Below are 24,983 nucleotides of genomic sequence, written 5' to 3' on the forward strand. Positions count from 1 at the left end.
GCACGGCTCATGTCTGTCATCACCTCCCAGACCTGCACAGTCTTCGGCTGGTGGCACTTCTGTGGCTTGGTTTGCTTCCAGTGTGTTTGGCCGAGTACAACCTCCATCCCTCTCCTTTCCCCTCTTGTTTGCTGGCACACCAGCATCTTCACAGGTAGATGTTGCAGTCTGTTGGCACTCAGGGCAAAAATTTTGTTTTAAAACTTCTTGATTCTGACATGCTGGAGGTGCACTGCTACATTGGCATATTTTTGTCCAAGAGTCCTTTACTTATTCATAGTTATATGTTTACAAAATAATAATGTTTCAAAATAATAATTCTTGAACTGCTTTGGTCTTGGAATCTGTGATCTGACCCTCCCCTCAATTCTCTCAATAATGCTGTTCATAATAAATGAACCCAGCACCATCAACTCATGCTTGCACTCTGTCCCCCCATGGTGTGGAGGAATAAAAATTATAATGGTAAAGGTAGTCCACTGTGCAAGCTCTGGGTCATTACTGGCCCATGGGGTGACATCACATCCCGACATTTACTAGGCAGACTGTGTTTATGGGGTGGTTTGCCAGTGCCTTCCCCTGTCCTCTACAGTTCATCCCCAGCAAGCTGGGTACTCATTTTACCAACCTCAAAAAGGTGGAAGGCTGAGTCAACCTTGAGCCAGCTATCTGAAACTGACTTCTGTCAGGAGCGAACTCAGATCGTGAGCAGAGCTTTGACTGCAGTACTGCAGCTTACCACTCTGCTCCACGGGGCTTGTAAGCAATAAAAATTATACTTCATGATAAAATTTTGGGAGCCAAGAAGTCCACAGTTCCCACTTGTAAAGATGTCTCAAGAGTGGAACTTGTTCCGTTTTTGGTGTCCCACCCCCAGTAAGAGATCTATGGTGTTTCCCCACCACAGTCACCTTCCCTGGATAAGAAACTGATTCCTCTTCCAGTGAAATGTGCTGGTTTCCCAAATGCCAGGAAAGTATTTGTGATAGATTAGACAGTGCTTTGGAATAAAGCTAGATGTCTACTATATGCACCCATGTCACTTGGTTACCGCAGAAATGTTATGTTCTGTCAGGGACCACTTCTTGCCTCCTGCCCAGTGAGAGTGCTGCATTTTCAAGTTCCTGCCTGGTCTTGCTGAATACGGATATCAGCCACATTCAGCACATTGGCACCTGTATATATAGATGCTGCTCACTTTCTATAATTGTGCTGTTATTTTGAAATTGCCTCCATGGATTGAGATTAAGCAAAAGTGATGCATTTATCCCCCAGTGCCCCCAAATAGCCATGGAGCCAGCTTTTAAGAAACCAAGGTGTCTTCTCAGGAAGACAGGAATATACCTGTTGTATCAAGTATAAGATATTATTTTTGGAATCCACTAGATAAGGTATAGAAAATAATTAGAGGTATGAGGTTATCACTGTATTCTGAAGCTTAACTTACTGGTGGCAAGTGCAAAATCATGACATTCCTGTGACTTTTTCTTTGTACTGTATTTGTTTTCCTATGATTGCACTGTCAATATTTTTGTGACTTTAACATAAAACATTTAATGTTCATTTCCCTGTTGCTACATTCATTGTCCAAATGCTTTTAAAGTGTTCTAAAATGTTCTTCACTCTTCAAACATACTGGCCTAAAATTCCATTAGGTTGTGTAACTTTGTTTTGTATAAGAACAGAACTGTTTAAGCATCAACCATATAGCTATCAGTTCTGTTAATGGGTTGGTGCAGAGCTGAGTCTGTCTTGGGTAACTGGTTCTGCTGCAATGCTGGCTTTTATCCATTTCTCATCAGCACAGTTTTAAAGGGGGGAGTTACAAAACTGCATTTGTTCGTCTAGATATCTTACAGATTGGTAGCCAGGAATGTTTTATGTGAATTCTTGCTATATTAGAATAATGTATACTATCGGTTTACAGATGCTGACTCTCTCAAATGCTGAAACCCATTGCTAGTGTTTCCTTAAGCTAAATAATGATACTTGTCTAGGGGAAATAACCCTGCTATGAATTCTTTAGTGACAAATTACTTGTTTTCTATGCTGCCAAATTGGGGAATGTGGTTAGAGGCATGTTCAATGGATCTAGTTTCATATATATTGACAGCCCAGTCCTACACCTTTTTATTGAGAAGTAAGTCTCTCTGGCTTTGTTACAATAAACCATGTTTTATGCAACACACATGCATTTTATGCATGGTGTAGAGGTTAAGAGCGGAGAACCGGGTTTGATCCCCCGCTCCTCCACATGAGTGGTGGACTCTAATCTGGTGAACCGGATTTATTTTCCTGCTCCTCCACGTGAAGCCTGCTGGGTGACCTTGGGCTAGCCACAGTTCTCTCCGAACTTTCTCACTCCCACCTACCTCACAAGGTGTCTGTTGTGGGGAGGGGAAGGTGATTGTAAGCCACTTTGAGACTCTGTAAAGGTAGAGAAAAGCAGGGTATAAAAACCAACTCTTCTTCTTCTTCTATTGGTTAGTATACCAGGTTTAAGTAACTAATATGTTTGTGCCTAAATCCCTTTTTGTCTGCTTCTTGCTGCTCTCTACCTCCCAGTAGGGAGGATGTCCTCCTACAATGTTTTCTTGGTAACCTCCTGATGGTATTAACTGTGCGTTGTAAATCCAGGTGACAGACAAACCTTAGTTTGTTGGACTATCTGCATTCAGTTGTCACGTCCATAGTTTATTATGCTGTCTGAATGCAACTATTATATTTGAGAGGGTTTACTCTCAGGTAAGTGTTGGGGGAAAGAGATCTTAGAGTTACAAATAGCTCAATCAAAATGTCATCTCTCTATGGAGCAGAGGTGAAAAGGGCATGCTGAGTAGTATTAGGAAAGGGATTGGAAAAAAGGGTCAGTATTGTAATGCCCCTAAATAGATCTATGGTTTAGCATCACTTGGAAACCTGCGTAGAGTTTTGGTGGCTGTATCTCACAAAGGATATTGCAGAGCTTGGAAAAGCTCAGAAGAGAGGTAGCCAAGATGATTAAAGGGTTGGATCACCTTTCCTGTGAGGAAAGGCAAATACAGTCTGGCACTAAGTGGGGATATGATAGAGGTTTATAACATTGTACATTGGATGCAAGAGCCCCGTGGCACAGAGTGGTAAACTGCAATACTGCAGTGAGAGCTGTGTTCACAACCTGAGTTTGAACCCGATTGAAGTCAGTTTCAGATAGCCAGCTCAAAGTTGACTCAGCCTTCCATCCTTCCAAGGTCGGTAAAATGAGTACCCAGTTGGCTGGGGATAAAGTGTAAACAACTGGGTAAGGCAATGGCAAACCACCCTGAAAACAATCTGCCTAGTAAATGTTGTGATGTGACATCACCCCTTGGGTCAGTAATGACTTGGAGACTTATTGCACCCAGTCCAGGAAACGTGTGGAAAATACCTTAAAAGCATTTGTCCTGGATGTGAGTTCTAATTCCCTCCCCCCGCACTCCTGCCCGTTCTAACGTCTCTGAAACGTCTGCTTTCAGAGCGCTCCTCCAATAAAATAGCGCGCACACAAGAGAGGGGGGAGCATGGAGGGAGCAACACGTAATCGTGACGTTGCTTGGGTTCCCCTCTACCTCCCCCCCTCAATCGTCGTCGCAACGGGACGATAGGACAATGGCCTCACGTTTTCCCCCAACGCCTCTAGTACTCGCACGCACACAAACCACACACAGAACTCAAATCTGATTGCATTGTAACCGACTAGTGAAACTAATGGAGGGGTGCCCTAGAAGTTGGGTGGTTGGGAAAACCGAGGGGTCTTGCAATCATTCGGGACCCAGAAGCAGAATAGGGAAAGAATAGGGAAAGTCCTTCTGCCTAGAGATTGGAGGGGGGGTGCACTAAAAGTTATCATGGTTTAAATAAAGGGGGAGGCCTTGCAAACATACCCTTTTATTTCTCCAATTACCAGAGGCTGCCAGGAATGCTCGCTGTGGTGCTTTGGAGGTTAAGAAAGGGTTTTTTTTCCTCCAGAAACATGAAATTCCCGTTGAGGCTAGGTAGAGAGCAGACAATTCCCCAATGTGATGCGGGGGGTGGGGAATGCTTGGCAATACAATCCACCCACTCATGTTTAAGTGATGGTACAGTCCAAGTACAAACCAATCAAAAGGAGCGTGTCCCATCTGGGATCCTGTAGCCTGCTCTCTTCCACCCCCTCCCCTTCATCTCAACGAACAAGCCTCCCTTTGACCCACGATAGCAAAAGCAGATGGCCATAAAAAAAATGGAGGACGCAAGCAAATAAAAGAGGGAAATATTGTCGAAGGCTTTCACGGTCAGAGTTCATTGGTTCTTGTAGAGACACTGTCCTTCAGTGTTACTCCTCTGAAGATGCCTGCCACAGCTGCTGGCGAAACGTCAGGGGAAAAAAATACCAAGACCACGGTCACACAGCCCGGATAACCTACAAGAACCAAAAGAGGGAAATGTTTGATTGGGACCCTGCACAAATTCAAATGGTTGATCTAATGTTCCAACGGTCCCGTGTTCCTTTGTAAGACCACAAGCACTTGGTGGGGGGATTAAGTAACAATAATGATGGGTGGATGCAAACGGGAGGGGAGGGGGAAGGTGGGATGGGAGGAGAAAGGCTTTTCATTGGGTGTTGCAAAAAGAGGGGAGGAGAACTGAATAGTGTATGTAACTGAACACACCCCTTGAATTGCCGGTTTTGAAACGACATAATGAAATACATCGTGGTATAGGCGTTTTGGGAAAAACAGATGTCTGGCGCTTCCAAAGCATTTCCAGGCCGAAATGGGAGGTCTGAGGTGCGATCTAACCTGGATAACACTTTTTTTAAACGTAGTATATACTGAGTGCGTTAGGCCCCTTGGTTCTTGCACAGGGGACTTACCTTTACATGTGATGCAGAAAGTGGATATTGAGAACTTTTCCTCTTTTCCATAACATTGGAACTCAGGGGTACCTAATGAAATTGTATGGTAGATTCAGTATGGACAAAAGGAAGTACTTTACTCAACAAGTAATTTAAATTACGAATTCACTGCCAGTGATGGAATTGTGCATAGTTGGCTTTAAAACGGGATTAAACAGTTTCATGGACTAGCCATGATGACTAAAGAGAACCTCCACTTATTTGTTTACTTACAGTCTGCCTTTCTCATTGAGACTCGGCATGGATTCGAGTTGGAGACCAGCATTAAAAAGGCCAGTATATAATATGTTCAAACAATGTAATAAAACTGGAGAAAGGCCGGATGTAAATGAAGTAAATCAATATTCAATTGTAGCAGTTATTTTTGTGGCTTGCCACTGTGAGACTACTGAGTGAGACTACTCAGTGAGACTACTGAGTGGGCCATTTCTCCACAGTAGCACAACCATGTCCCTTCCTGATGCCATCATAGTTGTGAGACCAGCAGTACTTATTCTGACTTGAAGAAGAAGAGTTGGTTTTTATATGCCGACTTTCTCTACCACTTAAGGGAGACTCAAACCGGCTTACAATCACGCTCCCTTCCCCTCCCCACAACAGACACCCTGTGAGGTGGGTGGGGTTGAGAGAGCTCTAACAGAGCTGTGACTTGCCCAAGGTCATCCAGCTGGCTTCCTGTGTAGGAGCGGGGGGGGGGGGGAAATCCAGTTCACCAGATTAGCCTCTGCCGCTCATATGGAGGAGTGGGGAATCAAACCCGGTTCTCCAGATGAGAATCCACCGCTCCAAACCACCACTCTTAACCACTACACCATGCCAAGGTCAGGTAACTATGACATCGGTTTGAATAGTGGCTGCTTTGAGAATTCACCACCAAAGTAGACCAGATAGCAATAGATGCATGATTGGATCTCCTGCTGCTTTTGAAACACAGCCGTGGAGGTGGGGCAATTGGATCTGGGGCCACAGTGCCAGGGGAGGGAAGTTTAACCCCTTTCCACCAACACTTATTCTAATACAGATTTTCCCCCTGAAGCTGCTGTTTGCCCCATAGGAGGAAACACATGCGAGACCCATAGGAGGGTGCGAGACACATGCGAGACCCATAGGATGTTTGCCCCATAGGAGGAAACCATGTGAGACCCAGCCACAACTGCCAACATCTCGTATACCTTGGCCCTCCACAGTAATCCTGCCTTTTTCCAGCAGGCATAACTCAAGAATAGGATTTGTACTGTGGGTCATTTAAATAGAACAGTAATTATTGCCTCAAATCTTGCTTGGGTTAGTATGTTTCCTGTGCTTTATATAATCTCATTCCCCTTTTAAGACCTCATCCCGGTAGTGCATTATCAGGATTTGGAGGTGGGAAACAGGTCAACCCCTTACTAGGCTGTAAAGCTCATTGAGTTGTCTTGGCAAACCAGGTGTTTCTTAGTTGTACCTATCTCACTGGTTTGTGAAGATAAAATTTTACATGTTACCTTTCTCTTGACTTCTTGGAGAAGGGATACAAATGTGATAAATACCCCTTCTTTATATGGTTGTAATAGTATTTCTAGCCTTGATCAGAGACCATTGATACAGAAGTTTCATTTGCATGCAAGTATGGACAGTTGCAACATTTTGACTGGTTTATAACTGGACTGTAGATCAAACATTTCAGATACCTGCTATACGGTTATTATATATGGTCCATATTTTTCCCCTTCCTGAGCTTTCTCGAATAATAATGCAGAGCAGCTAAATTTCTGTCTGGAGGAAATCAGTCTTAAGGTCTGCTTTTTCCTTCATAGGACAACAGTTGAAAGGGAAAGGAGATGAGTTACATAGGTTTGCCTAGGTAGGACTTGGAAAGATGAAGATATGACTAGAATTTGGATGGGGAGAGAAGGTTGTTGGGTAAGTGGTACTTTCACAGACATGCCCTTGATGCTGCTGTTCTGTTGATCATTTTGGGTTGAGATTGTCTTCGAGGAGTTAACTTTAACCTGTAAAACCACAAATAGCATGGAAATCGTCTCTTTCTGTGTAGCTGTGGCTAAAATCTGAATAGATGTTCATGTCCTTTCTCAAAATTATAGTGTATGAGGGTGAGAGAGAAAACAGGTTTTTTCCTTGTTTCTATGAAGAGGGTATTAAAAACAAGTGGGTGGAATTGTTCTGGACTTTCAAACCAATTTTGCAAACAAATTTGTTTTAAAATGTCTTCATGATTTCTAGACCCACGTTTAGTGTGGCTTAACCATTTTTGCACTCACATCATGATATTCCGCTGTATAAAATCAATTGGATATTACTTAAGCAGCAATGACATTTTGTATAATAGTAATACAAAAAGACTATATTTAGGAAGTTAAAACACTTAAGTTACTCAATATAAAGAAGGAAAATCCAGTCTGCTTAAGTTTTTTATAGGCAGTTAAATTGTGTGCCTATATCTGGGCATGATATTGTTGTCAATGGTCTGTCAAGTTAATCAAGATAAAAGTTTCAGGAGTTATAGGCTTCTATTTAACTCCCTTCAACTGATTATTAAACTCATGGCCAAAGTTATACCGTTTCTTTGATCTTTGGTTCATGGAAGGTCTGATACAACAATAATACTATTAGAGAATGCATCTATGTTCCTTTTATTAACAGTGATATGCAATACCATAAGATTAAACCAACTTTAAAAGAATATAAAGTATCACAATTCTACACGGACAACTTAGCAAAAGCTGTATGAACCAAAATTGATTACCCAAGCAAGTTCACAGACAAGATGAGCTAAAAAGCTGCATTTGATTCCAAATATGTTTTTAAAAGATTAACTCATATTAAATTCTCTAGCAAGGGGGTACTCACTCTGCAGCTCACGGAAAGCTATATTTACCATCAACCAAATGAGCCGCATAACTACTGCCTGCCCTGTGCACCCCGCCAAATGCACACATACAATAATACGTAGCTGTTAATATTAAATATATAATGATCAATTTTTAAATTACCAGATTATTTCTTAGATTGTAGGGTTGCCTCTCCATCCTGCAGTTGAACCTTATCCAGACCTTGTATATCTGAAGCAAGGGGAAGGGGTTATCTCCCTGCCTTCTTGCTCTCTCTTCAGCATGAGAAACAGCAGGTAGGTGAGGTTCCCAGAAGAGAGCAAGCTGGCCAAGAAAGGGGAGTAAAACCACCAGCCACCCCACTGTGGCCACTTTCTCTTTTCCTGTGGTGGATGTGGTTGCTGGACTCTCCACTGTGGCTAGATTACTCTACTCTTGGTAGCCGCTTCAGTGCCGAGATGAGAACGTAGAGGCCGTAGAGATGGGCAGGGGTTGCTGGAGAGAACAGGTCCTTTGCTTCCATTCCTGGCATAAGGCATGCAGTCCTTGCAGTAGCTGTTTCAAGGAGGCAACCACCTGCCAACCATAAGTCTTACATGGCCTTGCTCACTGTCCTGGAACGGGGTGGGTGCCACATTGGGGATTAATGACCAGAAGAGCCACAGGTGGCTCCCGAGCTACTGCTGTACTACTGTCCCACTTAACTGGCGCTCACAATGTTGACTAATTTATTTCTAAAATACTTTTTACCTTTATGTTCTTAGATAGTGTAGGCTAGATTTGTGCACCTGTCTTTTCAGTTAACATGAGCTCATTTCTTCTACTTTGAACTAAACCAGAAATGTGTGTGTTAAGTGCCGTCAAGTCGCTTCCGACTCATGGCGACCCTATGAATGAAAGTCCTCCAAAATGTCCTATCTTTGACAGCCCTGTTCAGATCCTGCAAATTGAAGGCCATGGCTTCCTTTATTGAGTCAATCCATCTCTTGTTGGGTCTTCCTCTTTTCCTGCTGCCCTCAACTTTTCCTAGCATGACTGTCTTTTCCAGTGACTCTTGTCGTCTCATGACGTGACCAAAATACGACAGCCTCAGTTTAGTCATTTTAGCTTCTAGGGTCAGTTCAGGCTTGATTTGATCTATAACCCACTGATTTGTTTTTTTGGCAGTCCACGGAATCCGTAACACTCTCCTCCAACACCACATTTCAAAGGAATCTATTTTCTTCCTATCAGCTTTCACACCCATACATAGTAATAGGGAATTCGATGGCATGAATTAATCTAGTCTTGGTGGCCAGTGACACATCCTTACACTTCAAAATCTTTTCTAGCTCCTTCATGGTTGCCCTTCCCAGTCTCAATCTCCTTCTGATTTCTTGGCTGCAGTCTCCCTTTTGGTTGATGGTGGAGCCAAGGAATAGAAAGTCTTGAACAATTTCAATTTCCTCATTGTCAACCTTAAAGTTGTGTAATTCTCCTGTAGTCATTACTTTTGTTTTCTTGATGTTCAGCTGTAGTCCTGCTTTGGCACTTTCTCTTTTAACTTTTAGCAGTAGTCGTTTCAAATCTTCACTATTTTCTGCCGATAATGTAGTGTCATCAGCATATCTCAAATTATTAATGTTCCTCCCTCCAATTTTCACCCCACCTTCATCTAAATCTAATCCTGCTTTCCTAATTATATGTTCTGCATATAGATTGAAGAGATAGGGAGATAATACATCCTTGTCTGACTCTTTTGCCTATTGGAAACCATTCCGTTTCTCCCTATTCTGTTTTAACTGTGGCCTCTTGTCCAGAGTACAGGTTCTCAATTGCCAGGAGAGACGCTTCATTTTTCTTTTTAAAACATTAGCCCCTAGTGGCTTAAATACAGAATTTGACCTCTCTTGTTTTTTGTAACATGGTCACTTTAATCAGTTGGATCCTTTTGAGAAATTTTTCTCACAGCTGTGTGTATTTGAGTTTGTCCCTGCATTCCTGTTCTCACTTCAAAGAATACTGACTTCTGAATGGGTTGATTACTCTTTCTAGAACCCTTTCATATGGGGTAAGACTTCATTTTTAGTATGGAGAGTTGTTCAATCTTTGACTCATTTTTAATATTAGCCTTATTGATTAGCTTCATTGTACCATAGGAAAAATTTGTTCCCATTAATTTCCTTTAAGATTCTTTGGACTTTTTGAAAAGCAGTGGTAAGCAGTCTTATTTTTGAAATTGCATTCATGTTGTTACAAATGTATTCTCAACATTCTTAAGTTGTCACTGTAGCCATTTTGATAAGCCTTATTATTATTATGATTATCATTATTTCTAGAAGCCATTATTATTGGTCTCTTTAAACATCGTTGTGGTCGCCAAGCTGAGGAAGGATTGGATTCCGAAACGCATACTTGTGATAGACTTACCTTGGACCTTTCTTCGTCTCTTCGTGATTTTTCATGGACTATAATTCTTGAGTATACATGAGCCTTTGTTAAGGCCACAGAAATAATTCTTGAATTTATGTTGTTCATGTTTTGTTGTTAACAAAAAATGTATATATACAGATTGCTTTTATTTCAGACCCAATGAGGTTTCTGTGGTTTTCAACACAGTGTTTATGACTATATGTTGTGTTTTGGATTTTCCAAAAAATAGAATCATTATATTCTATAATATTGTTTCTTTTCCAGTTGGTATATTTCACATTATATTATCTTTGAAGCCACGTGCTGCCATTTATTATAGTTTTTACTATTTCCAGCATAGGTATTTTCTTCTTCCAATAAGATTTTGAGCATCACTTTCCTTGCATGAGAAATTAATGCGATGGTCCGATAGTTTCTGCAATCTTTGATGTCTCCTTTCTTGGGAATTGGAATGTAAATGGATCGTTTCCAGTCTGTGGGCCATTGTTTTGTTTTCCATATCTGTTGGCATATTCTTGTCAAGATTTTGATGGACTCTGTTTCTGTGGCTTGGAATAGCTCTATTGATATCCCATCTGCTCCTGGTGATTTGTTTCTCCCGATTGCTCTCAATGCAGCTTTCACTTCACTTTCTAAAACTGTAGGTTCTTCTTCAAAAGATTCTTCTTGGAAATAATCTTTTATCCTTTCATCTCTTTTGTATAGTTCTTCAGTGTGTTGTTCCCACCTTTTCTTTATTTTGTCCTGTTCAGTTAATGTATTTCTATGCTGATCTTTCAGCATGCCTAACCAGAAATACATAAATTTTAATTACTTAACAGTTCTACAGGCATACAATTATCTATTAGCCAGTAACGGATCTACCATACCTCTGTCTGTCTTTCTTCCCAGCCTTGATTTAGTGACATCCTCTGTTATCCTCCTGATTAATGTTGATTTCTTAGTTTCCCAATTAAAATAGTTCTGATATCTCTTGACATAACTCAGGCTTCTCAGCAAATTTCCTTAAGGCCACACTGACCGGAGGCCGCTTTTTTCTTTATAGAAGATCTCTAGGCCATGCTTTGGTTTTAGCCCTCAGAAGTTCTTTCAGTAATGTCCTCATCATTCCCTCTTTCCCTGGTACTTTAGACCAGCCAGAGATAATCAGATGGAAGATGTGTGTTGGTCAGATTTCTCTATAGTGTAAATATTGTCTGAACTGTGTAAAAAATGAACTTTAGCAGCGAAGAGACTGTAGATGTTGATTTATTGGTAACTTAACTGTAATTCTTAATTTGTTATTTTGGATGTTAAACACAAGCAGTCTATGATCAGACTCTTAAAGGTGGGGGTGGAGCAGGTGAGTGCTAACTGCTTGCTGTTTTGTATCTGTTAGTACAGCTGGTAGCTCACACCAACACAAAAGTATCAAAAGCAGGTCAGCCACAGAGAAGGCAAGAGCTTCCCTATACTCAGAAATCTCCCTAGATATGCAGAAAATATGACTTCATAAACTAGCAACTCCCTCTCCCAGTGGCCTGATGAGGATTAGGTACGTTCCAGGAGGCACTGAAGGTTGGATTGTGTCTCAGTTAGTTAAAGCAAAAGAAAACAGAGGGAGATGAGGAAATTGGGCTCCTTAAGACTCAAAGAGCTTATGTTTTGTACTAGATGAGGCTATGGAGTTGAGGGCAGGGAATTTCCTTATCATTTCTTTCTCCCTCCCAGCAGTTCCTTTTATGGCTTCCAGCTTGTATTTATTCTAAACTGTATTGATTTTGTCCAGAGGGTGAAGGGTTGCTCTTATTCCTTTTATGGCATATTAACTTTTATTCTTATTCTGGAGTGAGTGTGCACTGTGTTATATTTATCAGTCTTTTCTCCTTTTTCGGCCTGCATCATGCATTGCATTAGACTTCTGTTAGACCACTAAGTGCTCTTCCTTGTACATCCTTAAATTGCTTCTAGCTTTAAGAGCAGGTTCACTTTGTGCAAACCAGCAACTGTAAATCAATCTGTTGAAAGGCAAAATAAGCCTGTGACTTGCCTGAGGTTTCCTCTTGGCTACCTTGGTTTCAGTACACTGCGATTAATTAGCTTTGCCATTGTTATGAGTCAAACTCCTAATGTGACAGGAAAATATTTATGCGTGCATTGCCCTTGACCTCTACCAATATCCTTTGACTTTCTATTTATTCTGTTTCTAATGCTTATGCAAATTTCACTTGCACACTGCATCTCCCACACCCCGAGCAGGAGAGAGCCCTTAGTAAGTTTTTAGCACTAGACTGCTTTTATGTGAAGTGCAGAAAGAAATTATTTGTGGGCTGTAGGGAGGCCTCACTTCAAAAAGGATGTGGACAGAATGGAGCGGGTACAGAGGAGAGCGACAAGGATGATCAGGGCCTGGAGACCAAAGCCTGTGAGGAAAGGCTGAGGAAGCCAGCAATGCTTACTCTGGAGAAGAGGAGGTTGAAGGACAGACATGATTGGTCTCTTTCAGTATTTGAAGGGCTGTCACGTAGAGGAGGGCAGGGAGCTGTTCCAGAGGGCAGTAGAGGATAGGACTCACAATGATGGGTTTAAATTGTGAGCGGAAAAGTACCTGCTGGCTATTAGGAAATGTAAAAAAACAACAACAGGAGTTGTTCAACAGTGGAATCAGCTACCTAGGGAGGTGGTGAGTTCCCCCTCACTGGCAGTCTTTAAGCAGAGGCTGGACAAACCCTTGTTAGGGATGCTCTAGTCTGATACTGCATTAAGCAGGGGGTTGGACTGGATGGCCTGGATGGCCCCTTCAAGTCTATGATTCTTTGTTGCAGCAAAGGCTCTGGACATGGTAGGGAATGACTTATGGCAATAGAAGCCTGGAGTCCAGAAACCCCATGGTTTTTAGGCTTGAATCCTGGAGAAATCCAGACTGCGACTACTTGCTTTTCAGTGGAGCAGTACCCCATCCCTTTTCCAGTGTGGATGGATGTTGGTTCACCAGGGGCTTTCTCTCCATTCTCCCCCTGTCCCTCCATTTTGTACATAAGTGAACAGCTTCAGAGAAAATCTTGAGAACAAGAATACATCCTCAGTCAACCACAAGGTCTTTTCTTGGAGTGGGCTGTAATGGGGGTTCTGGTAGTGATTCAATAGCATAGTGGTGAGACCTTAACAAGATTGCTCGGCACTTCTATTTTGGCAGTCAGGAGGATGCACATGAGTTCTTGTGCTACACCACTGATGCCATGCAGAAGGCCTGTCAACTGTTACACCAAGCTGGATTGCCAGACTCAGGCTACTATGTTGATCCAACTTGGAAGGCTTTAAGAAGGGAGTGGACATATTCATGGAGGAAAGGGGTATTCATGGCTATTAGTTAAAATGGATACTAGTCATGCTGCATACCTATTCTCTCTAGTATCAAAGGAGCATGCCTATTATATTAGGTGCTGTGGAACATAGGCAGAATTGTGCTGCTGCAGTCTTGTTTGTGGCTTCCTAGAGGCACCTGGTTGGCCACTGTGTGAACAGACTGCTGGACTAGATGGACCTTGGTCTGATCCAGCAGGGCCTTTCTTATGCATTAGATCTTTGGTGGCTACCTCCGATCACGAGTGAAGTGTTCTGTATGCAAGAGTGTTTCTGAGATCTATGACCCCTACCTGGATGTGGCTTTGGCGATCAGGCAGGCTGCCAACATTGTGCAAGCATTGGAGTTGTTTGTAAAGGCAGATGTGCTGAGTGGGGAGAACACTTACATGTGTGCCAAATGCAAAAGAAGGTGTCAGCCACCAAGCGCTTCACCATCCATCGGGTGTCCCTTCTTGACTGGCACTTCAGTTCCAAACTGAATGGGGTGAGACTACTGAGTGGGCCATTTCTCCACAGTTGCACAACCCTGTCTCTGTTCATTTTCCTTCCTGATGCCATCATAGTTGTGAGACCAACAGTGCTTACTCTGACTTAAAGCCAAGGTCAGGTAACGATGACATTGGTTTGAGTTGTGCCTGCTTTGAAAATTTACCACTAAAATAGACCTGATAGCGATAGATGCATGATTGGATCTCCTGCTGCTTTTGAAACGCAGCTGTGGAGGTGGGGCAATTGGATGTGGGGCCACAGTGCCAGGAGAGGAAAGCTTAAACCCTTTTTACCAATATTGCTACTCTAATGCAGGTTTTCCCCCTGAAGCTGCTGTTTGCCCCATGGGAGGAGAAAAGCAGTTCCTGTGGATCAAGGTGGTCCTCAGGAATGGCATGAGATGTTCTGCAGGAACCTGCGGTGGGAAGGGGGAATAGACAGAAACCAGCCAAATTTCCAGGCTCAGTCCCATAACAATAACCCATGGTTTGTTGGTACATGCAAATCATGCCAATGTGTGTTTAGAGTTGGCATGTGCATATGGGTCAAATCTAAAAAAATGGTAGACTGGAAAGGCTTTCCAGAATGATTTTTTTAAAAAGCACGTTGGCTTGTAAGCATGAGATGATTCATGCATTCCCTGACTTAATGGTAGAGTGATTATAAAAGAATGAATTCTTTATAAGTTGCTTAGTAGTTACTTCTTGAAGAAGCTGGAGAAAATGAAGGGTTTGATGCAATATGCAGCTCCTGTCTGGCTGTCTGCTTAAATGTTCTCAAAGCAAAGTGCTGTGTTTCCTGTACCATTCTTTCTCAGGGAAGCTGCACATGAGATTTTGACTTGCACCTCCCACATCTTTTTGTCCCCCAACACAACAGCAGCAGACGGATTTGGGACTGTTGACATTAATATTTATGCACTGAGCCTAAAATATCTGTTCCAGTTCAGGTAGAGCATTATGGCTGCCTCATATTACTTTTTTTGCTAGGGAGGTATTCTGGCAAAAGAAAGATTCAAATCTCAGCAAGGCTGAGGTTAGCTTTAGGCAAACATTTTATCACACTGCAGCCCTTCTGAAGTTTGTTATATCCTTGGTGTTCACTCATGCAGGCATGCACATGTATTTAAAGTGTATGGTTTCCATTATTGTCATTGACATAGAATTGGAAGGGTCATCTAGTTCAACCCCCTGCACAATGCAGGAAATTCCAAACTACCTCTCCCCCCCCCACACTCAGTGACCCATATTCCATGCCCAGAAGATGGCCAAGGTGCCCTCCCTCTCATGATCTGCGTAAAATCATAGAATCTCCAGGGAAGGAGAGCTTACCACCTCCTGAGGAAGCCTGTTCCACTGAGGAACCGCTCTAACTGTTAGAAAATTCTTCTGAGATAGGAGGCCTTCAGTCTTCACCCCCCACCCAGCCCAATGCTGTTTTCCCAACCTGAAATGGCCCCTGTATGGGCAGCCCCCCCCCCATAAGGCAAATAGCTCCTCCTGGGGCCTTATTGATTCTGGAAGAAGGCATGAGGATGAAGCCACTCCTCCCCTTGTGCTGTGGTCCTGTTTGGCATTGAGCCACTGTGACGCATCAAAATTGAGTTCCCACGGGGAACTTGCAGCTGCTATATATGACTGCAAGACCACATGGCAGCCGCAAGTTTGATGTAATGCCTAGTTTGGCTTTTTATTTATTTATTTAATTATGCAAGGCTTGTATACTGCCTTTCAATATGTTTCCAGAGCAGAAACAGCAGCCTAATCATAAAACAGCTAAAAACCAGAAGTACGATTAAAGTAAGATCTGTAAATTAGCAAAGAGTAGAAACAAGAGGTAGCAGAGACTGCCTGTAAATGTGTGTTAGAAAAGGAAAACTTAATCTGCTTCTGAAATGATGACAGTGGGGGGAACGCAAGTGTCTTCCACATGAGGACATCCCAAAATTCTGGGGCTACAATAGACAAGGTCCTGCATGTTACCAAAGCCAGAGACCTCCGTATACTCCCCCCCATGCAAACCTCTAATATGTGGGTGTTCACCTGTGTGAAAATACTTCCTAAGATATTAAGGAACTCGATTGTTTAGAGCTTTGTAGGTCAAAATAATCACCTTGAATTGAGCTTAGAAACAAATCAGAAGCTAGTTCGAATTCTTCAAAGTTATATGCCGATGTGTCCATTAACATTTGCGTGGCAACTCTCTGCCCTAGCTGGAAGTTCCATACTGTGTTGAAGGCAAGCCCCACATAGAGAACATAAGAACAGCCATGCTGGATCAGACCAAGGCCCATCAAGTCCAACACATGACAAAAACCTAGCTGAACTTGATGTTTCCTCATGTACTGTCGCTTCAAAAATACTATGTACAAGATTATGTTCCAGCTGCCTCTGCAGCAGAGACTGTATTTTATGCCAGACTTTGATGTACTGAAGATACCACATACATATTTATTATGCCTGAGTTTTAATAACACACAGTAGTCTTCTGTGTCTTTAAGCTGTAGCTAACTGCTTTGAGCAGTCTGCATCAGACCTTTGTATTGAGTAATAACACAGCTGTTTAATGGCTAAAGGGAGCAAGGAAGTAAGACATGTTGCATTCTTTCACCACTGCAAGCCTTGTTTGGTTGGTTGTGAGTGATGAAAGAGCCCGATGTGAAGACCCAGGACAAGTATCTTGCCGATAGCATAGCCCAATGTGTATTGGGTCCGTAGGCAAGGTTTCTCTCCATGTGGCTTTTAGTGCAAGCTAACTGCAAAAACCGTTTTATGCCAAGCAAGGGACAGTCCAGGTGAGAATGACAGGTCCAGAGTCACTCAGTATACTTCATGGATGAGCTCAGCCCATCTCAGTTTGGCTTCCTAACACCATACTGGATCGCCTGTCTTCCATCCTTTAAGCAGGCTGCACTCGTTTTCTTTTTTGAAAGAACAGAGCCAGTGTAGTGGTTAAGAGTGCCGGACCAGTATCTGGGAGACCCCAGTTTGAATCCCCACTCGTGCCATGGAAGATTGCTGGGTGACCTTGGCCCAGTCACACTCTATCAGCCTAACCTATCTCACAGGGTTGCTGTGAGGGGGGAAATGGAGGAAAGGAAAATGATGTAAATTGCCTTAGGTCCCCATTGGGAGAAAGGTGGGGTATAAATGAATTAAATAAATAAATACCTATCCCTTTATATGTTCATCCTCCAGGGACTGGAGGGGAGGGGAGTCCTGATGACATGCATCACAGGCATCAGCAAATTAGTGGCATCCACACCCAGCCTTTACTACAAAAGCCCCCCCCCCATGCTCAATAATTTTCAATCTTTGGATTAAAATATAGTGAAGGTACTTCCAAATCTGCTCCGCTGTTTGAATAGTGAATAAACCATTCCCTCTCAGCATAAGCTACCTCACAGGGTTGTTGTGAAGTTAAAAGGAGGAGGGTTAATTAATGTAATCTGCCCTGAGCATAAGCTACCTCACAGGGTTATTGTGAAGATAAAAGGAGGTAGGGTTAATTAATGTAAACTGCCCTGAGCTCCTCAGAGGGACAGTGGGATAAAAATGAAATAATAAATGTAGGGTCGAGCCAAGTGTTATTACACTAGTCCCTTCAAATTGCAAAGGTATGACGAAGCTAAGAGGTAAAGTCCCTCTAGAGCTGCGGTTCCCAAACTTTTTGAGTCATGGAGCACTTTTCAGGAGAGAAATGAATCACGGAGCACTAATTTTCACCTAGCACTTATATACTAAACCGAATGACAATAGTATTTTTCTTTCCAGTCTCTTCACAGAGCACTAGGAGATGTTTCGCAGAGCACTGAGTGCTCTGTGGAGCACAGTTTGGGAACTGCTGCTCTAGAGTATGTTTTTTCCAACTTAAAATACGTTTGTGACTGTCCTCAGGGCCTGAGAGTATGGCTAGAGAAATAGTAGTGGCATTTCAGATAGGCAGTTGTTTATCGATGCAGAATTTCATGAGAAATACACTTGACACATTATTGGAATGTGGTTGGGCCAGCTGTGACAAGACTGCACATCTACATGGAATATAGCCTCCATTATTCGTCTCGACAAGTTGCTCTTGTTCAAGTGCATCAAGTAGCTGTTCTGGCAGTTTAGAACAATGTTTGACAAATTGTTCTTGGAGCTTTTTCAATTCTCTGTGTTCTCTTTCTCATATATATTCTTGGATGGTGCTGTGTAAGGCTATCAGTATCATGCAGTAATGCCATTTTCAGGCACTCGTTATGGTTGCAGAATAACGAATAATGTGCCTGATTGAAATACCGGGCACAAAGTCAGAGGAGCTCTGAAAGATAAAGACAAAATCACAGGTAAATACTAGCTGTTCTCTCTCATTGTGGCCTCTTGTCTAATCATTGTCACAGCTACTGCGACAACATACAAGAAGCGTGGGTTGGAAAAAAGGGTATGAAAGGAAGCAAGGCTGGGTCTGGATGTTTTAAAAGGGATGCCAAAAAAGAGAAAGCAAAGCGTAAGGCAGCAACAAAAGAGGGGGAAGTAAGCGGCTTAACGAAGGACTGTCTGTAGCAAGCCCTTTGGGGGGGGGGAAGTGTGGAGGAGGCAAGTGCTGAAAGATGTTGAAGGGCCCAGAGGCATGTAGAATGGCGGTTTGCCCTCTTGTCCATAAGACATGGGCTGCATGTCTTATGGTCTCTGTGCATCAGACTGATGGGGCAATGGGCATAGATTCAATTTGAAGAAACTTATAGAGATAACCTTAGGTCGTTTATGCATGGATGGTTCACTTGCCGTCACCCCTCCAACAACTTCGGGGCTTTATTTGGAGTATGCATGCCATTTCCGACCATCAGAGGTCACCTCGCTCTCCCCCTGCATTTCCCCACGTTTTGTGGGACTTGTTTTCTCTCACATTTTAAAATGCAGGCAAAACGTGTGGAGGCCTGAGGGGAGAGCGAGGCGACCTCTTATGGTGGAAAATGGCATGCACAATCCAAACAAAGACCCGAAGTCGTCAGAGGGGTGACAGTGAGAGAAACAGCCATGCATAAAAGATCTTCGAGATTTTTTAGTTCTGGGTCTATCATCTGGGAGCTCTGGGTAGAAAAACCTGCCAGCTGGGAGAGGAGGGAAACCCTCACACAGAGCATACAAGTAAAGTCGCTGTACACTCTATTGGAAACAGGTGTGAGGAGGCATGATGGGCTGAATATCTGAAGTGCTTCCACAGGATGTTTCAGTCACCAGCGGCTGATGGTTTTGTTAGGAAAAAGTAACTAGAATTCCATTCAGAAGAGCATCTCAGTATGCACATGTGGGGGGTTGGTGAGATTGCATGTGAAGAACTGGAGCATAGCTAAACTTCTAATCAATCAATTAGAGGAAAACTTACACAATTTTTATGGGCTTCAGTTTGTGTAACAGTATTCTAGTTCCTTATACAATGTGGACAGAGATGTAGTAGTTTAGCTTAACACTAGATAACAACAATCCCCTCCCCCAAGACTTAGTTAATGTAAAAAGTAGTCCTGGCACTGTGGTCATGTTCAAGGAGACTGTTTTCTCATGAACCAGGATGTTCAAAGCCATCAGCTTATAGAAGATAGCAATGCTATTTAAGACTGTTCTTAATATAACTGCTGAATGTTTTGGTTGCGATGCGGCTCCAACCTATATTTAAAGCTTTCAGTGAATGAATACAAATCTTCCTTGGGGAACTTGGTTTCCTCCTCCTCTTCAAGAATGTTTTTCCAGTGACAAACTGTGAGTTGGGACTGGACACCAATATAAAAACAAGCAGTCATCATATTGTTTGGGGCTTCTGAATCCGTGAGCAAAATGAGAATCTATGGAACCAAATTTAGTTTCTCTAAATGTGTGGCTGCTATCAAAAATGGTATTTGAGTGTCTAGTAGCTCTTACCACACAACCCAGAGTTCTGTGTTTTCTTACATGCTCACAGTATGCCATCAGCAGCTAAGGACACATGACACAAAGTAAGTTCTGGGTCAGGTGCCGCTCTCTCCTTCTTCGCCTCTCATCTTTCAGACACCTCTTCCTGGCAACTTGGATGGGATGGGCTGAAAGAGAACTTTCCCATCCATGCCGCGGACGGTAATTGCCTCTGGCTAGAGAGGCAGGGATCTGTGACTGTTCCTCTTCTTGAGGGTATGAAGGGGAAGAGGGGGTCTAGGTGCGTAGCTGTTGGTTTGGATGATAGCCACTCTTGATTATTGGTTGGTTTAGAAAATGTGTATGCCGCTTGTTTGGTTTTGATTACACAGTAAAACTGATACAAAAGGCTTACCTGTGTAAAAACAAGCCTGGGGCATAAAATTAGCATAAACCAACATTCTGCAGCCTAAAAGGCTATCCAGAAAACATAGTAACAGACCATAAAACAGCTTAAAAAGATGGAACCCATCAGTTAAATGCTTGAGTAAAAAGAAATGTTTTGGCCTGGCAGACAAAGGACAGTAAATAGGCGTCAGGTGAGCTTCAAGGATGGAGGGCCTTCCAAAGGTGAGGTGTCTTACTGAAAAAGTCCAGTCTCTTGTCATCTGCCTCTTCTTTAGTTGGCAGAGACAGCAAGGCTTGAGAAGAATACCTATGCTAGTGGGCTAGTCAGTACCCTGGCCTCAATCCTTGTAGGGTAACGAAGGTAAGAATCAGCCCTTTAATTGTGCCTGGAAACAGACAGGCACCCAGTACAGACTGTTCAGCACACTGGTGATTGAACCCCTGTGTTGAGACCCCAACAATAGCCTGGCCTCTGTTTTTTGGACCAGTTGAAGTTTGTGGACAGTTTCCAAAAGCCAGCCCAGCATCTAGTTTGGGTCTGAGGCAGGCCTGCATAACAGGGATGGTGTACGTTCCTTTGTGATCCCTCCTCAAAAAACCTTTTGCAAAGCAAATCTCAGTTGATGTGACATGAGTGGTTTTGTGCTGCTGCACTTGTTTTGAAAGATAATACAGAAAGCCAATGGGCCAACTTCCTGTTTTTTTTCCAAAAATGTTTTGTTGGACGATTTCCTTTACAGATTTTAGGTTCTCTGATATGGCCTTGTTCTTTTTCATAAGTAAAACAGAAGTCCATTGGTACCTTAAAGACAAACATCATTTATTCCAGCATGAGCTTTGGTGAGTCAGAGCTTATTACTTCAGAGGCCTCTCCTTGGTATGCCTGTATCCATGCCAGAAGCCACTGTGAATGCTCCCAGCCCGATTATCCTTACTATATTAAGGGAAAGCAGTCTGTGCATGAATGCTTGGCATGTCAAAGTTTGAGACTTCTAGAGATATGAGGGATGCTAGTTGTCCCTTACTTGAAAGGCTTCTTCACAGGATAGCATGTGTTTACATGGCAAAAGAGAATTCAGAGTCAGATTCTGGTTAATCATTTAGTCACTGGAAGAGAACTCGCAAATGTGCAGTCAGTTTACTTGAGGTGTGTGCTTGTATGTGCCCCATATGTCTGTATGAAGATTTTAGTTTATGTTATGGAGAGAGCTCTCTTTTTAAGCAAAATCCAGTTTTTGGTGTCTGTGAAAATGTAATTCTAGGGAAGAGTTTCAACCTGACTGCTGGGCTTAAACTCAGATGATGATGAGGAGGGGATAATCTTGTTTCCATTCTAAAGCCCTTTTCTATATAGTTGCCTAAAAGGGAGGTGAGGCTTTCAAGCCAAAAGATATCTGGGACAAACATCTGACATGCTCTGCTTCTGTTAGTAACTGGCCAGAGATGTAAGATTTCTAGAAATTCTGAAGCCATGGGAATGGAGTGTTGCCTTTTGGGGATGTAACAGATTGTGGGGGAAACCTGACATACATGCAAACTTATCAAACCTAGACTCAGTTACTGTTTTATAACTTAGGGGTTGTAGCTCAGTGCTAGAATACCTGCTTGGCATGTCAAAAGCCCCAGGTTCAGTCTCCAGCATCTCCAGTTAAAAAGATCAGGTTGAGGTGATATGAAAGACTGGGGCACCAGCCATGGGGCACCAGCCATGCGGAGCCCTGTTGCTGTTGTGCTGTCTCAGCAGCCGCAGCAGCAATGGGAAAATGATACAAGTCTGTCCCCATGTGGAAAGCACAGTAGTTTAGCGTTTTCCATTGGGGTGGGGGAGGGGGAGGGATGGTCGAAGATAGAAAACACACATTTTGCAATAAAGAAAAAGTGTTATTTGGACCCGAAATAGTATCATACAGGACCACTAGGATGGCATATTTGGATATCAAGTTGAACTTTGATGTTGAAAACATTGAATTATTCAGTAGCTTGTTAGCATACACTTTCAACTATGGACATCACTCACATTTAAGCAGATACATATTTGAAAATACGCCTCTGTCTACAATAATAGGGTTGCCAGCTCTGGGTTGAGAAATACCTGGAGATTTTGGAAGTGGAGCCTGAGGAGGATGGGGTTTGAGGACGGGAGGGACTTCAAAGGGATATAATGCCATAGAGTCCACCTTCCAAAGCAGCCATTTTCTCTGGGTGAATTAATCTCTGTTACCTGGAGATCAGTTGTAATCCCAGGAGATCTCCAGCCACCACCTGGAGGCTGGAACCTAGAGATATACATAGGAGATCAGCTGTGGATTATGTTGCATAACAATCATACCACTCATTCTGAGTGAATAAAACCTTATCAATCATTTCACTCATTCCCAAAGTGAGACTATTTCATAGGAAGTTTTTTTAGTGCTCTCAAAAAAAAATCTAATTTTTCCAATGAGGGGGGGGGTTGGGGAGGGGAAAAACATTTTTCTAGGCATTCACATCTCCATGCTGGAATAGAAAAGATCTAGTAGGGTGCTGGCTGGCTTCTGGCAGAGTTTCAGTAGAATCCTTTCTTTAAAAATTGCAGTAATGAAAACATTTGATGTGTTTGAATTCTTTAGGCCAGTGGGAGGCGGGTTAACTTTAAGGAACTCAAAAACCTCCAGCCACTGTCTTTCAAACAAGTGTAGCTTGTGGTTTCTCTGAAGCACTGGATACTTCTGTAGCCCTTTTGAGTAGTGATTGCATAAAACATAATGAGTCTTTCAGCTCCTTAGTCTCACCCCACTGTCAGATTTACTAATGCCATTTTTCCCTTCAAAGAAATGCATGCACCCAGAAAATAACAATGTCTAAAAGAAATGCATACGTATTAGATAGTTTCTTACTGGGGACTGTAGTAATTCTGCATAAGGATTGTACTGTAAAGAAAGGCAAAATATTAATCTTGTGAATGATCAGATTTTTGTTTACTTCCTCAGTATATGTTTTTAATTCAGTTTCTTGTAGACCACTTTGGATGACTGTTTTTTCTAGGAAAGCAGTCAATAAGCAAAATACTTTCAGAGTAAATTAATATTGTGGCCAAATTTGAATTTCATTAAGGAAGCACAGAGAATAGATTTCTTCTTTCAAAGCTGTCTTCTAGTACTAAATAAAACCAAGCATGTTCTGGGTTCTGTGCTGCTCTTCCTTTTATTCTCTAATAAAGTTGTACTTTTGACTCTTTCTCACCCAACTCTTTAGCTGTGTCTTGATGTGAGAAGGTGTATTGTCAGAACCTCAGCATTCAATTAGAAAGGAAAGGTGGGCTTTATTCTTTAGAATTCTGCTGGAGAACATCAAAGAAGTTCTAGATGTTGATGACTCCATTTTGGGTTATTTACATTAGAATAGTATTCAGATAGTTTGGAAAGGGAATTTCTGGTGTTTTTTTAAAAAAAATCTCTATAAATGGAATGAATTTTTCTGTTTTGTGTTTCTTCCAGCTGTTGGTGAATCGGAAAGTGACATCTACATGCGATTCATGAGGTCACATAAGTGTTATGACATTGTTCCAACAAGCTCAAAGCTTGTCGTTTTTGACACTACATTGCAGGTGAATTATTCTCAGGATGCCCTTCTTTACAGTTCAAAGCCATCCTTAGCAAGACTACTCAGAACCCTATTCAGGTCTGTTCATTGGGGCTTAGTCCCAGGAAAGCATTTTTAGGATTGCAGTCACCTAGTAAATTACATGTTTAATAATTAAAAATAAAACTTCATTAAGGTGACTTTGTTTATTGGAACCTGTGCGTAATGGGTTTGTATCTTTTTTTTTTAGTTGTAGCATCAAAGAATTAGAAATGTATAGATGTTTTGAAGTTGCAGAAAGGAGTTATATTTCTCTTTGAATCAATATTCAAGTTCAGAACTAATGGCCGAGTGAGCCTCATTTCCTTCCGAATGGAAAAGGCTGATGACATAGCCTGAAAATAATTGTGTAGTTGCAGTAATGTAACTGTTAAATATAAAACATTCTGAAATGTCAAAAGGGGTGGAATTGGGTTTATATTCTGTGAACTACATACCTGTAAATTTTAAAGTATCTTGGCAAAATCATTTGCCTCCCAGTATTTACTAGTAAACCCATTAGATCATAATATATACTCTTCTCTTTTACGATAACCACTAGCCTCCTGCAGCCAAAACAATGAAGAATCTTATGGCACCTTAAGGACTAATGCATTTATTGTGGCATAAATGTGTAGGCTCTGACTTACAGATGTTTTTGCCACAGTAAGTGTGTTAGTACTTAAGGTACTACAGGACTTCAGTCATTTTATATATTTCTGTAAGCATCAATAAGCATGCATTTAGAAGCTATATTAATTGATGCAGACCACCTCTTTCCCATATCATCTTACAAAGTTGAGAAGTAATATTAAGCTTGGCAAAATCTAGCATAGAGACTAAGACCCAAGGGGTGCAGAAATGGAACATTTATATCTATGTGTAGCAGTATAAAGTTAATCACATCAGTACAGTATTCAAATTTTAAGAAAATAAGAAAAGCTATGCTGGATCAGACCAAGGTCCGTCAAGTCCAGCAGCCTGTTCACACAGTGGCCAACCAGGTGCTTTTAGGAAGTCCACAAACAAGACGACTGCAGCAACGTTATCCTGCCTGTGTTCCACAGCACCTAATATAATAGGCATGCTCATATGATCCTGGAGAGAAAAGCATCC

General features: G+C 42.2%; 1 protein-coding gene across 4 annotated transcripts in view; it reads left to right on the plus strand.

The window, feature by feature from the left end:
• PRKAG2 (protein kinase AMP-activated non-catalytic subunit gamma 2) overlaps positions 1-24,983 on the plus strand; it is a 163,448-nt gene that overhangs the window by 111,877 nt on the left and 26,588 nt on the right. For all 4 annotated transcript variants that reach the window (XM_056857892.1, XM_056857893.1, XM_056857894.1 and 1 more), the window contains one exon: positions 23,744-23,853. In XM_056857892.1, the coding sequence (XP_056713870.1) occupies positions 23,744-23,853 (110 nt within the window). The remainder of the gene's footprint in view (positions 1-23,743; positions 23,854-24,983) is intronic.

Source organism: Euleptes europaea, chromosome 11, assembly GCF_029931775.1.
Source record: "Euleptes europaea isolate rEulEur1 chromosome 11, rEulEur1.hap1, whole genome shotgun sequence".
NCBI classification, from domain to species: Eukaryota; Metazoa; Chordata; class Lepidosauria; order Squamata; family Sphaerodactylidae; genus Euleptes; species Euleptes europaea.